A 19,619-nucleotide genomic window follows, 5' to 3' on the forward strand; every position below is an offset into this window, starting at 1 on the left:
TGGACCAATATTTTCCCTCAACCAACATCACTAAAACAGATTATCTGGTCATTATCACATTGCTGTTTGTGGGAGCTTGCTGTGCACAAATTGGCTGCCGCATTTCCCACATTACAACAGCGACTACACTTCAAAAAGTACTTCATTGGCTGTAAAGCGCTTTGGGACGTTCTTGAAAGGCGCTATATAAATGCAAGTCTTTCTTTTACGACTTCGGGATGTCCCACTGCGCTTTACAGTTAATTAAATACTTTTTTGAAGTGTTGTGGTGTAGGAAATGTTGCAACCAATTTGTGCAGAGTAAGGTCCCACAAACAGCAATGACAGGCACAGGAGGCGATTGCTGAGGTAGGTTGGGGAAATGGCTATGGAGAGGTTTCAGTGAGGGGCATAATTTGGAATTGTTCGAGTGTTAGTCTGTGAAGCTCCTGCAGTTATTTACCTGTTTCAGTAAGAGTCTTTACAGCCAAGCGGGCTGATTGTAGACGGGGGTTTGGCTGATGGCCCTGACCAGAGTAAAACAGACTGAGGTGGGTCCATGCGCGCTCGCACCCGCACACCTGCCTCTTTAACAAAAGAGATATCTGAAGACTGTGACCGATCCATTATCGCCAGTTCACAGATCACAATCGGAGGGTTTGTTGCCTTGTGATGTCTCTGCTCGGAAGACTCCTGGGTGGTGGAAGGAACAAAATCAGTGTGGTAATGTGTACAGCGTGTCCCCGATTTGACATGGTGAGATTTCTTTCTCCCCTTTTTGGGAGGGGAATAACCCCTTGCTGTGTGTCCGAGGCCCTGCCCCCTGCCCGCACCGCCCCACACGTGCTGCTAGGTTAATGAGTCCGTGCTCCAGAGCAGGATATACTTCACACAGCATTTCCAGCGCGTGAGATCATCGGCCTTTCTGGAACTGTTTTGATCCTGCCTTGAGGATGACTCGAGCCGATCAAAAGGGCGAGTTAAATGCAGTGGGGTGAGGGCTGCGTTTCAGGGACCAACGAGTTCGCTCCAGAACCTGCTGGAGTTCTTGTGATCTTGTTAACTCTTTCCACACCGCAGTGGTGTGACTGCACTTCCTGAAATAGTCGAGATTTTCTTCCTCTCTCCGGGTATGGGAGTGACGCTCCCTAATTTCAACTTTAATAAACAGAACAATACTAATGTGTTCTGTTCCACTGCCCCCACCCCCCCACATGCAATTTACTTCTCTATTGAAGGTGCTGATTCTCGCTGCCTCTGAGTGGCCAGAGGTTCTCTGTACCTTTCCCAAACATCTGTCCTTGTTGCGTGAGCTGAGATCATGAGCCTCGGCAGAGTATTTGACCGTAAGGTTGTCGGAGCCAAGTCTGCTGGTTGCTGTTTTATTTATTTTACTCTATCACCCCACCCCCCCTGCCCCGCTAGCCCAGGGCCAGTTGTCGTGTCCCGGCTACGACTGAGGCCTGATGGTAACCTGGAAAACCTGCTGTCCCCCTGAACTATTTAATTAAGTTCTTATAAACTAGCTTGCTGTGGCCAGCCTGACGGCAGCCATTTTGATTACTTAACCCGTTCGAAATGGTGGCTGTGAATAAAACTGCTGACACATGGGCTCTTTTTTATATTATTCATTATCAGGATTTGAACAAGGTAAGCTGTTAGCCGTGGCTCAGTGGGTGGCACTCTCGCCTTGGAGTCGGAAGGTTTAAGTCCAACTCCAGAGACTTGAGCACATAATCCAGGGAGTGCTGCACTGTCGGAGGTGCCGCCTTTTAGATGAGATGTTAAACTGAGGCCCTGTCTGCCCTCTCGGGTGGGTGTAAAAGATCCCACAGCACTATCTTGAAGAGCAGGGCAGTTCTCCCCGGTGACCTGGGCTGCTATATATCCCTCAACCAACATCACTCAAACAGATTTTCTGGTCATTTATTTCATTGCTGTTTGTGGGAGCATGCCGTGTGCATATTTGGCTGCCGTGTTTCCTACATTACAACAGTGACTACACTTCAAAAATACCTTGGCTGTAAAGCGCTTTGGGATGTCTTGAGGTCGTGAAATGGGAGTTCTTTCTATATATCCTGGAGCACAAGCAGAGGCCAGTGTCATAGACTAGTTACAGGTGCTGTAAGGGAGGGGAACGTTAAACTGGGGGAAGAGAATGGACTGTTTGCCGAGAGAGCCTCATTCACTGCTCCCATTTGGGAAAACAGTAAAAGGAGAGCCTCCAAATAATTGTGTTGAGGTGTTTTGGAGTGAGTCTGGCTAGATGACTCCCTTCAAACCTCAGCTCTGTAATTGGCCCACAACGTTCAAAGTGTGGCAGCCATTGCTCTTGCCAGAGGCCCCGAGTGACCTTGTGTTTGGTGTTGACGGAATGGCTTGGCATATACTCAGCTGGCATCCGTGCCGGGCTTACTGTGTTGGTGCCTGCAGTGAACTGGTGGCTGTGAGGGAGAGTTTCCACACGGGTACACCAGACACATGCGGGGCCAAATATCGCGAGCTTGTGCATTCTAGCGCGCAATTTCCCATTTACTAAAATTATTAAGTGAAGAATCTGCCTTTTCATTCCTGGATGCTGATTTTTTTTTTGAAGTTTCTGATGGATCAATCTCTGATTTTTTTACTTGGTTTATCTTGTGTGCGCAGTTACTTGCACCTTATTGTCATTTTCACCATTCAACAACAAAATTAACCAGCAAATGGCAAGTATGAGATGACAATTTGCTGAACTCGGTCTTGTTTGGGAGCAATTCAGATAACATTTATAGCTGACTTCAGCTGCACTTTAATGAGCTGCGTGTCACTGAGTGTTCACTGCATTAACTGCTCCGCTTAAAAATCTATTTTCTTTATTTAATAACTTTTGAGTACTGGTAGTCCGGGTGATAAACAATGAAGGGCTTCCTGAGAGTAACTGTGAAAGTATTGTTTAAGCTATATATGATTACATGTTGGGAAATCCTTGCCAGGCTGCCTCACGCTTGGTATAATTATGTGGTTAGAAATGTGCTATTTTTACCACATAATCTTTGTTTAGCAAAATTGAAGCCCATGGGATTAAAGGAGTAGTGTATCTTGAAGGATTTTGATAGAGTAGATTAAGAAGGCAAATGGTTTGTTGGCCTTCACAGCGAGAGGATTCGAGTACAGGAGCAAGGATGTCTTGCTGCAGTTGTACAGGGCCTTGGTGAGACCACACCTTGAGTATTGTGTGCAGTTTTGGTCGCCTTATCTGAGGAAGGATGTTCTTGCCATGGAGGGAGTGCAGCAAAGATTCACCAGACTGATACCTGGGATGGCAGGAATGACGTATGAGGAGAGATTGGGTCGACTGGGCTTGTACTCGCTGTAGTTTAGAAGAATGAGAGGGGATCTCATTGAAACTTATAAAATTCTAACAGGACTGGACAGACTAGATGCAGGAAGGATGTTCCCGATGGTCGGGGAGTCCAGAACCAGGGGTCACAGTCTAAGGATAAGGGATAAGCCATTTAGGACAGAAATGAGGAGGAATTTCTTCACCCAGAGAGTGGTGAACCTGTGGAATTCTCTACCACAAAAGGCAGTTGAGGCCAATTCATTAAATATATTCAAGAAGGAGTTGGATATATTTCTTAAGGCTAAAGGGATCAAGGGATATGGGGAGAAGGCAGGGACCGGGTACTGAATTTGGATGATCAGCCATGATCTCATTAAATGGCGGAGCAGGCTCGAGGGGCCGAATGGCCTACTCCTGCTCCTATCTTCTATGTTTCTATGAGTAGATAACCAGAGGGCACAGATTTAAGGTATTTGACAAAAGAACCAGAGGTGACATGAGGGGGGAAAAAATGAAGCAGTGAGCTGTTGTGATCTGCAACGCATTGCCTGAAAGGATGGTGAAAGCCGATTCAATAGTAACTTTCAAAAGGCAATTCGATAAATACTTGAAAGTTTTCAGGACTCTGGGGAAAGCAGGGGAACGGGACTAATTGGAGAGCTCTTTCAAACAGCCGGCACAGGCATGATGGGCCGAATGACCTCCTTCTGTGCTGCATCATTCTATGATTCGATAGGTCATTCACAGTTTGTGTGAGTCTCGCATCCAGGACTCCGAGCAGTACAAAATCCAGCTTCTGTTGTCGACCTGCCGTGCTGGGAACAGGTGTATAACAGAAAGGGCCCTTTGGTTTTGATATCATTTGGTTTTTAGTGAAGATCATCAGTCAGTGATGAACATTTACTCGGAGGAAATTAAATGTCTTTTCTTTTCCTAACTTTTTTCGCAGGATATCCGGAACACTGTGGGCAATATCCCTATGGAATGGTACAAGGACTATCCACACATAGGATATGATCTGGATGGAAAGAAAATCTACAAACCAATCCGAAATAAAGATGAGCTGGATGAATTTCTGGATAAGATGGAAAATCCTGATTATTGGTACGGAGAATGAGGGATGTGTGTGCTGTGGCGGGATGGAGAGGGCTTTGAGTTTTGAATATGCTACTGGCCCCGATGGTTTGGGTAGTTGATGCCAGCCTCCCAATTAAGCTGCTCGTCGATTCATCCCCATACAGCTTGAAGCAGTGAGCCGCTTGCTGTGTTAGACACAGAGGGCATTCACCTTCAGCTTGAAATGAAGGTTTTGATGCTAATTGTGACTGGGCTTTGTCCAGTGTGTACACCCTGTCCTTTCAGCACGCGGAGTGGGACGGAGGACTTGGGCTGAGTTTTGATTTGTCACCACTGGCGAAGCTGTCCCTCTGTTGGTGGTTGGCTGTGCTAGCAGGGCCCACGGTGAGTCATGAACTGAAGCCTGGCACTCCCCGGATGAACAGTTCCTAATGTCAAATGTGTTTTCTGCACAAATCTCAAGAGGGCTGGGGGAATCACAGCAAGAGATCACAGCTTGGGCCACTCCTACATGTTGGCAACAGTACACCTGTCGGCGGGCTGCGGCACGCCTCCTGTCGGCGGGCTGCGGCACACCTCCTGTCGGCGGGCTGCGGCGCCCCTCCTGTCGGCGGGCTGCGGCGCCCCTCCTGTCGGCGGGCTGCGGCGCCCCTCCTGTCGGCGGGCTGCGGCACACCTCCTGACGGCGGGCTGAGGACCCAGATTGACAGAGGCCTGGCAGGCGATTGCCTGATTGACTAGGGTGTGGTGAAGGGAATGAGAAAGTTCTGTTATTTAACCAGGTATCATTGCCTAATCTTTTCCCAACACCACTGTTTACCCCGCCCCCTGTCCACAGGCGTACTATTCCTGATAAGATGACCGGCGCTGACATTCGACTAACTGATGAACAGATCGACCTCGTCCATAGGATTCAGAAGGGACAGTATGGAGTAGCCAAGTTTGATCCACATGAGGTGGGAATGTCTGCTTTTCAAACAGTTACTCATCCTCCGTGTAAACACAATCTTCCTGATTTAAGTTGTAAATGAAGCCAGCACTGTGAATTTCTGATCCCTGCATAGCAGGCAGGACAGAGAATGGGACACAAAGCAGTGCTGGAGGGACATTGATGGAAGTCTCGTGCATTCTTGCACAGCGGCTCTAGGTCCCCAACAGAGAGACGCAGTAAGCAATGCTCCTCTGTGATTGGATACATTGATGGGACAGTGTAGACTTAGCTTTACCCTGTATCTAACCCGTGCTGTACCTGCCCTGGGAGTGTTTGATGGGACAGTGTAGACGGAGCTTTACTCTGTATCTAACCTGTGCTGTACCTGCCCTGGGAGTGTTTGATGGGACAGTGTAGAGGGAGCTTTACTCTATCTAACCCCGTGCTGTACCTGCCCTGGGAGTGTTTGATGGGACAGTGTAGAGGGAGCTTTACTCTGTATCTAACCCATGCTGTACCTGCCCTGGGAGTGTGTGATGGGACAGTGTAGAGGGAGCTTTACTCTGTATCTAACCCGTGCTGTACCTGCCCTGGGAGTGTTTGATGGGACAGTGTAGAGGGAGCTTTACTCTGTATGTAACCCGTGCTATACCTGCCCTGGGAGTGTTTCATGGGACAGTGTAGAGGGAGATTTACTCTGTATCTAACCCGTGCTGTACCTGCCCTGGGAGTGTTTGATGGGACAGTGTAGAGGGAGCTTTACTCTGTATCTAACCCATGCTGTACCTGTCCTGGGAGTGTTTGATGGGACAGTGTATAGGGAGCTTTACTCTGTATCTAACACATGCTGTAGCTGGTCTGGGAGTGTTTGATGGGACAGTGTAGAGGGAGCTTTACTCTGTATCTAACCCGTGCTGTACCTGTCCTGGGAGTGTTTGATGGGACAGTGTAGAGGGAGCTTTACTCTGTATCTAACCCATGCTGTAGCTGGTCTGGGAGTGTTTGATGGGGCAGTGTAGAGGGCTACAGTGTTATATGTACTAGGTGCATGGGATGATGGAATTTTACAGCGTAGAGGGAGGTCATTTGGTGCATGTGCTGGCTGTCTGAAAGGGCTACCCATTTAATCTCTTTCCCCATGCAGTACTCTCTTAAAAGTGTTCTGTTGCAGCACTGTGATGGCCACTCCATATCCTAACAATCCCTCTGCATTAAACAATCTAACTGCTCCCTCTGTTTTGGTGATGATCTTAAATGTATTCCCTCTAGTCACCGACCTACTGACCAGTGGAAAAATTTTGCGCAGTTTACTGTATCGGAACCTCTCCTAATTTTGATTCCCTCTATCAAATCTCCTCTTAATGTTTTGTTCTAGCGAAAAGTGCCTCAGAGTCTCTCTCTAGTCTCTCCTCATAACTAAAGCCTCACATTACTGGTATCCTCTTAATGAATCTCCTCTGCACCCTCTCCATGGCCTTGACATCCTCCCTAGAGTAGGGTTCCCAAAGCTGGCCGTTAATAGAGCTGAAAGGTTTTCCATTCCCAGGATTGATGTTATTTGATGCAACGATTGAATAACTCGCATAGAATTACAAGGCGGAAACAGGCTGTTGGTGTGTGGTACACATGAGCAGTCGTTCCCTAATCCCATGTGCCCGCTCTTGTTCCCATATCCCTTTATTCCCTTTTCCTTCAACCATATAGCTAACCTATTCATAAATGCAGATATGGTCTCTACATCAATCAGTAATTCTGGTCGGGCATTCCACGGCCTCGCAGTAACTGCAAGTGATCAGAATTTTCTCAACTCCTGTCTTGACACTTTGGGTGAATAAGGTGCAGTGGAGCTCGTACTATTCTGCTGCAGTACAGATGTCTGTCACTAGGGGCTGTTGGTGAGCTGTGAAAGTATTGAGGCAGTGTCCTGACGATGTGGTGCCTTTTATTAGCGCTAGTACGGAACTTTGGGAACAGGAGCAAGCTGGCTCATTTTAACAGTTAAGCACTCGGTGCTTTATATATTGTCCATTGCAATACTCTTTTGCAGTGACCTATTCCACATCTCTGATCTTCTGGGTGAAATGTTTTCCTGACTTTCCTCTATCCCAGTTACTGTTGACTTGCGCATCCTCCCCCCGCCACCACCTTCTGCTGTAGCTCCCACCTCCTCCTCCTCCGCCCCCCCCCCCCCAACTCCTCTTTCTTATGTTTAACTGGTGTCCCCTGATATGTTGACCCACCTCTCTTCATTGAACCATCGAATCTTACACTGCAGGAGGCCATTCGGCCCATCGTGCCTGTGCCGGCTCTTTGAAAGAACTCTCCAATTAGTCCCACTCCCCCCTGCTCTTTCCCCGTAGCCCTGCAAACCAGTGCATGTTTTATTGATGTGGGCGATGCGATCAGCTAGGGATGGGCATTCATTGTCGAGTCATCTGCCTAGTGTGGGACTGCAGTCCCACAAATACTGGCCCCAATAGGGGGGGCAGGTCCGTCGATGGAGGACGTTGGTGAAGCACTTGGGTTAGAACATAAGAACATAAGAAATAGGAGCAGGAGTAGGCCAATCGGCCCCTCGAGCCTGCTCCGCCATTCAATAAGATCATGGCTGATCCGATCCCAACCGCCAATCTACTATCACAGAACCATCTCCTGAATCTAGCAGAATTAGACACACGAAATAGGAGCAGGATCAGGCTACACGGCCCCTGGGCCCACTCCGCTACCCACAGGGCCATGTCCAAATTCCTGCCCGCTCCCCGTAACCCTTCATTCCCTTCTAGGAAACTGCCTATTTCTGTTTTAAATTTATGTAATGATGTAGCTTCTACAGCTTTTTGGGGCAGCATATTCCATGGACCTACCACCCTCTGAGTGAAGTAGTTCCTCCTCACCTCAGTTTTGAAAGAGCAGCCCCTTATTCTAAAACTATGCCCCCTAGTTCTAGTTTCACCCATCATCGGGAACATCCTCCCCGCATCCACCCGATCCAACCCCTTCACAATCTTATATGTTTCAATAAGATCGCCTCTCATTCTTCTGAACTCCAATGAGTAGAGTCCCAATCTACTCAACCTCTCCTCATATGTCCATCCCCTCATCCCCGGGATTAACCGAGTGAACCTTCTTTGTACTGACTCGAGAGCAAGTATGTCTTTTCTTAAGTATGGACACCAAAACTGTATGCAGTATTCCAGGTGCGGTCTCACCAATACCTTGTACAACTGAAGCAATACCTCCCTATTTTTATATTCTATCCCCCTAGCAATGAAAGCCAACATTCCATTGGCCTTCTTAATCACTTGCTGCACCTGCATACTAACCTTTTGAGTTTCGTGCACCAGGACCCCCAGATCCCTTTGTACTTCAGTACTTTCCAGTTTCTTGCCATTAAGATAATAACTTGCTCTACGATTTTTCCTGCCAAAGTGCATAACCTCACACTTTCCAGTATTGTATTCCATCTGCCAAATCTCTGCCCACTTACTTAGCCTGTCTATGTCCCCTTGCAGGTTTTTTTATGTCCTCCTCACTCACTACTTTCCCTCCCATCTTAGTATCATCTGCAAACTTTGATATGTTACACTCGGTCCCCTCCTCCAAATCGTTAATATAGATTGTAAAGAGTTGGGGACCCAGCACTGACCCCTGCGGAACACCACTAGTCACTAATTGCCAGTCTGAGAATGAACCATTTATCCCAACTCTCTGCCTTCTGTTAGATAGCCAATCCTCTATCCATGCCAGAATATTACCCCCAATCCCGTGATTTTTTTATCTTGAGCAATAATCTTTTGTGTGGCACCTTGTCAAATGCCTTTTGGAAGTCTAAATACACCACGTCCACTGGTTCCCCTTTATCCACCCTATATGTTACTTCCTCAAAGAACTCCAGCAAATTTGTCAAACATGACTTCCCCTTCATAAAACCATGCTGACTTTGTCCTATTAAATTATGATTGTCCAAATGTCCTGTTACTGTCTCCTTAATAATGGACTCCAAAATTTTACCTACCACAGATGTTAGGCTAACCGGTCTATAGTTTCCAGCCTTCTGTCTACTGCCCTTTTTAAATAAGGGTGTTACATTAGCAGTTTTCCAGTCTGCCGGGACCTTTGCTGAGTCCAGGGAGTTTTGGAAAATTATTACTAATGCATCCACAATCCCTACCGCCACTTCCCTCAAGACCCTAGGATGTAAGCCATCAGGTCCAGGTGATTTATCTGCCTTGAGTCCCATTATTTTACCGAGTACCACTTCCTTAGTGATTTTGATCGTGTTTAGCTCCTCCCCCCCCCCCCTTTAGCCCCCTGTTTATCCAGTGTTGGGATATTCTTAGTGTCCTCTACTGTAAAGACTGATACAAAATATTCATTCAGTGTTTTTGCCATCTCCATATTTCCCACCATTAATTTCCCGGTCTCATCCTCTAAGGGACCAACATTTACTTTAGCCACCCTTTTTCTTTTTATATAACTATAAAAACTCTTACTATCTGTTTTTATATTTTTTGCTAATTTACTTTCATAATCTATCTTCCCTTTCTTAATCAATCTTTTTGTTATTTTTTGCTGTCTTTTAAAGTTTTCCCAATCCTCTATCCTCCCACTAGACTTGGCTACCTTATATGCCCTTGTTTTTAGTCGAATACTATCCTTAATTTCTTTACTTAGCCACGGATGGCTGTCTTTTCTTTTACACCCTTTTCTTCTCGGTGGAATATATATTTTTTGGAAGTTGTAAAATAACTCCTCAAATGTACACCACTGATCATGTATCGTCTTACCCTTTAATCTATTTTCCCAATCCACTCTACTCAATTCCGCTCTCATACCTTCATAGTCTCCTTTATTCAAGCTTAGCATGCTTGTTTGAGATCCAACCTTCTCACCCTCTAATTGAATATGGAATTCAACCATGTTATGGTCACTCATTCCAAGGGGATCCTTTACTAGGACATTTTTAATTAATCCTGTCTCATTACACAGGACCAGATCTAAGGTTGCTTGCCCCCTGGTTGGTTCAGTTACATACTGCTCAAGAAACCCATCCCTAATACACTCAATGAACTCATCCTCAAGGCAGCCCTGCCCAATTTGATTTGTCCAATTAATATGATAGTTAAAATCCCCCATAATTATAGATGTTCCCTTATTACAAGCCTCAACTATTTCCTGATTGATACTCCGTCCAACAGAGTTGCAACTGTTCGGAGGCCTATAGACTACGCCCACTAGTGTTTTTTTCCCCTTATTATTCCTTATCTCCACCCAAACTGTTTCATTATCCTGATCTTTTGACCCAATATCATTTCTCTGTATTACAGTGATTCCTTCCTTTGTTAACATAGCCACCCCACCTCCCCTTCCTTCCTGCCTGTCCTTCCTGATCGTTAAATAACCTGGTATGTTTAATTCCCAGGCATTGTCACCCTGCAGCCATGTTTCTGTAATGGCCACAAGATCATACCCATATGTAGTTATTTGTGCCATTAACTCGTCTATTTTGTTACGAATGCTACGTGCATTCAGATAGAGAACTTTCAAATATGTTGTGTGACACTTAGTTCCTGCTTTTGCCCTTTTTATTACTTTACTTTTTACTCCATACCTTCTGCCCCTTCCTGACACGCCCTGGTTTTTAATTTCCCCACTGCTACCTAAGTCTATGACCTTCTCTGTTGTCATTTTTATTATTTGCTCTCTAGGAATCTCCCCCCAACTAGTTAGTTTAAAGCCCTCTCTACAGCCCTAGTTATGTGATCCGCCAGGACTCTAGTCCCAGCACTGGCCAAGTGAAGCCCGTCCCAACGGAACAGCTCCCTCCTGCCCCAGTACTGGTGCCAGTGTCCCAGGAAGCAAAACCCATTTCTCCCACACCAGTCTTTGAGCCACGCATTTAACTGTCTAATTTTATTTGTCCTAGCCAAATTCGCTCGTGGCTCAGGGGATTATTACCCTTGAGGTTCTGTTTTTTAATTTGAGCCCTAGATGCTCATACTCCTTTAACAGAACCGGCTTCCTAGTCCTATCTACGTCATTTGTACCAACATGGACCACGACAACTGGATCCACCCCCTCCCACTGCAAGTTTCTTTCCAGCCCAGAGGAGATGTCCTTAACCCTGGCACCGGGTAGGCAACACAGCCTTCAGGACTCTCGCTCTCGGCTGCAGAGAACTCTATCTATCCCCCTAATAATACTATCCTCTACCACTACAACATTTCTATGTACTCCCCCCTCTTGAATGGCCCCCCATTCCACGGTGCTGTGGCCAGGTTGCTCATCCTCCCTGCAGTCCCTGCTCCTGTACCCACAGGGAGTAAGAACCGCGAACCTGTTGGACAAGAGCAAGGGCTGCGGCTCCTCCAGCTCTACCTCCTGGATCCCCGTACCTGCCTCACTCATAGTCACACCGTCCTGTCCCTGACCATGGGCTACATCTGAATTAATTAACTTCATAGGTGTGACCACCTCCTGATACAGAGTCCAGGTACTTCTCCCCCTCCCTGACGTGTCGCAGTGTCTGAAGCTCAGACTCCAGCTCATCCCCACAATCCAGCAACGACAATAAGTTGCATTTCTAATAGCGCCCCTAATGTGGACAAACGTCCCAAGGTGCCTCACACATGCATAGTCAAACAATGGACCCTGAGATAAAGGAGGTGGAGGGGTGACCAATAACTTGTTCAGAGGTGGGTTTTAAATAAAGGAGAGGGAGGCGGAGAGGCGTAAGAGGTTAGGGAGGGATAGCATGGAGCCTAGATTGCTGAAGGCACAGCCATCAGGGAGGGCGTAGGGAAGGGATGCACAAACCAGAGTCTCGTGCATTGAAAAAATTGAGAGTTTTTAAATTTAAGGTAGTGGGTAATCTGGAGCCAATGTTGGTCAGTGAGGAGATGGGGAATGGGCAAGTGGGACTTTGATGTGGGATAGGACACGGGCAGCAGAGCTTCATTCTGCTGGTACTAGCCCGTAAATTTTACTGAACTTAATTTCACATCGACCTCCGAGTTGCAAGTCCAACATCGCAGGGCTACTACACCTTCTACAGGGATTCTAGAGTAGGTGTGCATGTCATTACCTTGTGTCTACATCAACGTTCCACCCCCCTCCCATAAATACACTGAATATTAGAAAGACGAATGAAAGAAAGGATGTCCAGGTCTTGGAGAGGGTGCAGAGGAGATTTACTAGAATGATACTGGGGACGCGGGACTTCAGTTATGTGGAGAGAATGGAGAAGCTGGGATTGTTCTCCTGAGAACAGGTGCAGCAGGCGGTTAAGAAGGCAAATGGTATGTTGGCCTTCGTAGCGAGAGGGTTCGAGTACAGGAACAAGGATGTCTTGCTGCAGTTGTACAGGGCCTTGGGGAGACCGCACCTTGAGTATTGTGTGCAGTTTTGGTCGCCTTATCTGAGGAAGGATGTTCTTGCCATGGAAGGAGTGCAGCGAAGATTCACCAGGCTGATACCTGGGATGGCAGGAATGACGTATGAGGAGAGATTGTGTCGATTGGGCTTATACTCACTGGAGTTTAGAAGATTGAGAGGGGATCTCATCGAAACCTATAAAATTCTGTCAGGCCTGGACAGACTAGATGCAGGAAGGATGTTCCCGATGGTCGGGGAGTCCAGAACCAGGGGTCATAGTCTAAGGATAAGGGGTAAGCCATTTAGGACTGAGATGAGGGGGAATTTCTTCACCTAGAGAGTGGTGAACCTGTGGAATTCTCTGCCACAGAGGGCGGTGGAGGCCAGTTCATTAAATATATTCAAGAAGGAGTTGGATATATTTCTTAAGGCTAAAGGGATCAAGGGATATGGGGAGAAGGCAGGGACAGGGTACTGAATTTGGATGATCAGCCATGATCTCACTGAATGGCGGAGCAGGCTCGAGGGGCCGAATGGCCTACTCCTGCTCCTATCTTCTATGTTTCTATGAGAGCAGAAAAGATAAAAGAGAGATTTGATAGAGGTGTTCAAAATCATGAAGGGTTTTGATGGAGTAAATAAGGGGAAACTGTTTCCAGTGGCAGGAGGGTCGGTAACCAGAGGACACAGATTGAAGGTGAATTTTTTTTACGCAGCAAGTTGTTGTGATCTGCAACGCGCTGCCTGAAAGGGCGGTGGAAGCAGATTCAACAACAACTTTCGAAAGGGAATTGGATAAATACTTGAAAAGGAGAAATTTGCAGGGCTACAGGGGAAAGAGCCGGGGAGTGGGACTAATTGGAGAGCTCTTTCAGTGAGCCAGCACAGGCACGATGGGCCGAATGGCCTCCTTCTGTGCCGTAAGATTCTATGAAAGAACCATTGTAGCCGGACAGAGTGGCACGGTGTGATGCCTGGTTGCAGACGCGTGTGTCTAGCGGGATGAACACATCGGTGTTTGAAACCCACCGAGGAAGGTCTGAACTCAAAGGGTTACTCGGAAGAATTTTTTTTTAATAGTTTCCTAACTTGGGCTGCAGTTCAAAATTTCCACCCAAAGAATTTACACTGAATTCCTCTGAACATACTTCATCCCAATGAATGTGGTCTGCTCTCTCAAAAACATTCGTGGGTTGGCCTGGGAATGGTGAAATCTGTCCAACCACTGGCCCCTGGGGACAGACTAAATGTCTTGAGGCAGGTGACCTTTTAAAGGAATTTTTTCCCAGTGTTTATTGGAGTAAAGGATGTCGGTGCTGGCAATGGATTATTCTCTCTTTTCCCCCCGCCCCCCCCCCACCCCCTTCCTCCCCATTCCCCATCCCTTTATTTTATAGCCAGTGTTTGCATTAAGCACTCTCGGGTGAGGTATAACAAGGGCTAGGAAACATTTCCAACTGCACTAGTTACACGCTACTATCTCATACACCTGCCAGCCTTGTGGTCCAGTGAAGTGGGCGACCTCACTTCAACAATGCGGGCAACTCTGTGCTTTGGATTTGTGCCCACTAGGAACTGGGTTAAACCTGTCCCAAAGCCTTGAAGCTGATAGAGTGTGGAGACATTCATTCCTGCAGTCTGGGCTGGGTTTGAGCTTCAGTCCAGAGGTGATGGTTCAGCACGCTAACAGAGTACACCACCCAATCCTGACCGCCCTAGTGCAGGGAGAAATATGACGTCTGAAATCTGCACCAGGAGTGATATTGAGTGGTCAGTATATGGACCCTGAGATTCATCGAATGTTGCAGCCTTTTCATCCATTAAACCCATGCTGGTGTTTTTTCCCCACACCTAGTCTAATCCCACTCTCCCGGCCCTTTAATATCACACCTAGACTAATCCCATTCTGCTGCTCACTCCCCGTACCCTTTAATATCCCACCCAGTCTAATCCCACTCTCCGGCTCACTCCCCGTACCCTTTAATATCCCACCCAGTCTAATCCCACTCTCCGGCTCACTCCCTGTACCCTTTAATATCCCACCCAGTCTAATCCCACTCCCCCCTCACTCCCCACACCCTTTAATATCCCACCCAGTCTAATCCCACTCTCCGGCTCACTCCCCGTACCCTTTAATATCCCACCCAGTCTAATCCCACTCTCCCCCTCACTCCCCGTACCCTTTAATATCCCACCCAGTCTAATCCCACTCTCCCCCTCACTCCCCGTACCCTTTAATATCCCACCCAGTCTAATCTCACTCCCCACACCCTTTAATATCCCACCCAGTCTAATCCCACTCTCCGGCTCACTCCCCGTACCCTTTAATATCCCACCCAGTCTAATCTCACTCCCCCCTCACTCCCCACACCCTTTAATATCCCACCCAGTCTAATCCCACTCTCCCCCTCACTCCCCGTACCCTTTTAATATCCCACCCAGTCTAATCCCACTCTCCCCCTCACTCCCCGTACCCTTTAATATCCCACCCAGTCTAATCCCACTCTCCGGCTCACTCCCCGTACCCTTTAATATCCCACCCAGTCTAATCCCACTCTCCGGCTCACTCCCCGTACCCTTTAATATCCCACCCAGTCTAATCCCACTCTCCGGCTCACTCCTTGTACCCTTTAATATCCCAGCCAGTCTAATCCCACTCTCCTGTTCACTCCCCGTACCCTTTAATATCCCACCCAGTCTAATCCCACTCTCCCCCTCACTCCCCGTACCCTTTAATATCCCACCCAGTCTAATTCCACTCTCCCCCTCACTCCCCGCACCCTTTAATATCCCACCCAGTCTAATCCCACTCCCCCCTCACTCCCCGCACCCTTTAATATCCCACCCAGTCTAATCCCACTCTCCCCCTCACTCCCCGTACCCTTTAATATCCCACCCAGTCTAATCCCACTCTCCCCCTCACTCCCCGTACCCTTTAATATCCCACCCAGTCTAATCCCACTCTCCGGCTCACTCCCCGTACCCTTTAATATCCCACCCAGTCTAATCCCACTCTCCGGCTCACTCCCCGTACCCTTTAATATCCCACCCAGTCTAATCCCACTCTCCGGCTCACTCCCTGTACCCTTTAATATCCCACCCAGTCTAATCCCACTCCCCCCTCACTCCCCACACCCTTTAATATCCCACCCAGTCTAATCCCACTCTCCGGCTCACTCCCCGTACCCTTTAATATCCCACCCAGTCTAATCCCACTCTCCCCCTCACTCCCCGTACCCTTTAATATCCCACCCAGTCTAATCTCACTCCCCACACCCTTTAATATCCCACCCAGTCTAATCCCACTCTCCGGCTCACTCCCCGTACCCTTTAATATCCCACCCAGTCTAATCCCACTCTCCCCCTCACTCCCCGTACCCTTTAATATCCCACCCAGTCTAATCCCACTCTCCGGCTCACTCCCCGTACCCTTTAATATCCCACCCAGTCTAATCCCACTCTCCCCCTCACTCCCCGTACCCTTTAATATCCCACCCAGTCTAATCTCACTCCCCGCACCCTTTAATATCCCACCCAGTCTAATCCCACTCTCCCCCTCACTCCCCGTACCCTTTAATATCCCACCCAGTCTAATCCCACTCTCCCCCTCACTCCCCGTACCCTTTAATATCCCACCCAGTCTAATCCCACTCTCCGGCTCACTCCCCGTACCCTTTAATATCCCACCCAGTCTAATCCCACTCTCCGGCTCACTCCCTGTACCCTTTAATATCCCACCCAGTCTAATCTCACTCTCCCCCTCACTCCCCACACCCTTTAATATCCCACCCAGTCTAATTCCACTCTCCCCCTCACTCCCCGTACCCTTTAATATCCCACCCAGTCTAATCTCACTCTCCCCCTCACTCCCCACACCCTTTAATATCCCACCCAGTCTAATCCCACTCTCCTGCTCACTCCCCGTACCCTTTAATATCCCACCCAGTCTAATCCCACTCTCCTGCTCACTCCTCACCCCCGTCCCCTACTGACTCTGACTCGTGTTCTGCTTTCATGTATTGAATTTCAGTGTGTGCTCATCTGCTCTTGGGGGCAAACAAACAGCTTTCCTGGGCCGGAGGTGCAGGTCTCCACATAGAAGTTGATGTGCAACTGGCTCTAAGACATGCCCTATCTTCGTGGTCATGTGACTTGAACAGAGTCCGAAACTGACGCTCTTCTTCTCCTCGTTTAGCCTTCCATTGATTTCTTTACCCACGAGACGATGATTCACCCCGTGACCAACCATCCGGCTCACAAACGCAGCTTCATTCCATCGCTCATCGAGAAGGAGAAGGTAAGGCCTAGCCATTATTCCTGAGCCAGGCCGCGGCTAGTGAATCATTCTTCCTCCTCCTCGTCCCCCTGCCCCAAAGGAGCGAGAACAACACCACAGGCAACATTGGGTGAGGCCCACAAAGTATCCCGCCATCATTTGAGAGAAAGGGCAGGATTTTCATTGGGCCGTGGAGGCGGGATTGGAGGCGTGTGGGGAGTTAAAATCGCGAAATTGGGGGGGGCACGAACCCATCCCGCCCCCAACCCGCCTCCATGCCAGTTTCAAAGGAGGTGGATACCCGCCCCGCACTGGGACCCGCCTCCCCGAGGCGGGAAGGGGATTAGTGCCAATTAACTGTCTGTTAACAGGAAGTTAACAGACAGGTTTTTAGCCTAATCCCTATTTTTATTCCTGAAGTGTGGGATTCCCGACGGCTCCAAACCACGCCAAGTTAGCGAGGCGGGCCGTCGGGCTGAAGGACTTGGAGGGTTCGAGATGTCCGGTGTTCAGGTGAGTGATGGGTGCATGAGTGCAGAGGTAAGTGTGTTTGGTGTGTGTAAAGTGTTTAAAGAAGTTTTACTTACCTTTTACAGCCTTCCTTCCTTCAAGTCTCAGGCGTCCCTCATCTCACCGGCACAGAAAGCAGAATGGCCGCGAGCTGTCAAATGTTGCAGCATTCAGTTTTCTGTTCTGGAGAGATCTCTAAATCAGCCTGAGAGGAAGGAATTAACTTGGAGTACAGACTGTCAGTGTTTGACAGCTTCAAAGAGCTGTCAAACGCTGATAATTCATCTGTCAAAAGTTCTTGACAGATGAAATGTCAATCTGTGACGTCACCTGTTGCCGGGTGGCCCTTAATTGGCCTGCTGTGTCCGCTGGGCGGGCTCAACAAGGTCAATCAAGTGAAAATCGCGTGGGTTGGCCACAACTCGATGGAGACGGGACTACAACCCCAAAAGTTGTAGTCTCGCCTCCTGCACGCCTCCAGAATCAAAATCCAGCCCAAAGTGTCTTTGAACCTGCCTAGAGGGACTGACCGAAGGTTGGAAATGGATGCAGTTGTTCACGGGTTGTAGTCTCTCTGTCTATGTTTTTAAATGATTAAGTCTCAGAATTTCCCAACTCTTGCTGTTATTACACTGCAGGCTTTTTTATGTTAATTCCTGGGAAATAAGCGTCGCTAAGAGCAACGTTTATTGCCCATCCTTGGTTGCCTTTGCTAGCCCACTTCAGAGTCTGGGGTCACATAATAGGCCCAGACCGGGTAAGGACGGCAGGTTTCCTGCCCTAAAGGACATCAGTGAACCTGTTGGGTTTTTACGACAATCCGACAGCTTCATGGTCACTTTTACTGATGCCGGCCTTTTATTTCCAGATTTTTTTTTTGAACTATTCAAATTCTACAGCTGCCATGGTGGGATTTGAACTCGCATTCTTTGGATTATTACTCCTCCAGTAATTTAACCACTACACTACCGTAACCTGCAATGCAGGTGCCGGTTTGACACATGGTTTGAGATCGGTGCGATCACTGAGTTGTTCGACTCTCCTGGGCAAAGCCTGCTGAAATGGCAGTGCAGCAGATGGGCCAAGCTCGCTTCAAATTTTCAGTCTTTACGTTACGCTGCACCTCCTCAAAGTGGCTCCGCACCACTTACCAAAGCTCCGATCGCACTCGGACCAACAACCTCAGACTGGAGTTACAGGAAACTCCCTTTTAACCAGCACCTAAATCACGAAATCTCTCTTAACCGGCAAAATTCAGGAGTAGGTTCAGGTAAGTTTTACTATATTTTAGTGGCCGTGTAACCGGGGTTCCTGGATCTGTGGCCGTGTAACCGGGGTTCTTGCACCCTTGGCCGTGCAACAGGGACTCCTGGATCTGTGGCTGTGTAACTGGGACTCCTGCACAAGTGCCGTGTATGGGGCTCCTGCACCTGTGGCCGTGTACGGGGCTGTAATACCTTGGTAAGTATACCTCTCTGTAACCCGGACTTTTTGATCAACCGGCACCATGCCGGTCCCGTCGGTGCCGGATAAAAAAGAGTTTCCTGTATACTGTGCATTGTGCACTGCACAAATCCGATCAAATTGATGCAGAAACAAAGTTAGAACTGGCCTCTACAATTTAGTCTCGTCTTCGTCGGGTTCCTGGCCTTGGTGTGTGTGGCTGGTTTTCAGATGGAGTATTTTATTTTTTGTAAAACGATGATCTTTTATTGCCAGATCTCAACGGCTTCTCTTCCCGCTCCCACATCGTTACCTCTGGTGTCCCCCAAGAATCTATCCTTGGCCCCCTCCTCTTTCTCATCTACATGCTGCCCCTTGGCGACATCATCCGAAAACACAGCGTCAGTTTCCACATGTACGCTGCCGACACCCAGCTCTACCTCTCAACCCCTCCACAGTCTCTAAATTGTCAGACTGCTTGTCCGACATCCAGTTCTAGATGAGCAAAAATTTTCTCCAATTAAATATTGGGAAGACCGAAGCCATTGTTTCCGGTCCCCGCCACAAACTCCGTTCCCGAGCCACTGACTCCATCCCGCTCCCTAACATCTGTCTGAGGCTGAACCACACTGTTCGCAACCTTGGTGTCATATTTGACCCTGAATTGAGCTTCCAAACACACATCCACAGCATAACAAAGACCGCCT

General features: G+C 48.2%; 1 protein-coding gene across 2 annotated transcripts in view; it reads left to right on the plus strand.

Annotated features, from left to right (window-relative positions):
- The window catches only part of bop1 (BOP1 ribosomal biogenesis factor), a 209,098-nt gene that overhangs the window by 160,138 nt on the left and 29,341 nt on the right, over positions 1 to 19,619 (plus strand). For both annotated transcript variants that reach the window (XM_085987300.1, XM_085987302.1), the window contains 3 exons: positions 4,251 to 4,405; positions 5,217 to 5,334; positions 16,879 to 16,980. In XM_085987300.1, coding sequence (XP_085843426.1) covers positions 4,251 to 4,405; positions 5,217 to 5,334; positions 16,879 to 16,980 — 375 coding nt within the window. The remainder of the gene's footprint in view (positions 1 to 4,250; positions 4,406 to 5,216; positions 5,335 to 16,878; positions 16,981 to 19,619) is intronic.

Source organism: Somniosus microcephalus, chromosome 5 (assembly GCF_052327205.1).
Source record: "Somniosus microcephalus isolate GS21.2 chromosome 5, FLI_Smic_1.0, whole genome shotgun sequence".
Classification (NCBI taxonomy): Eukaryota; Metazoa; Chordata; class Chondrichthyes; order Squaliformes; family Somniosidae; genus Somniosus; species Somniosus microcephalus.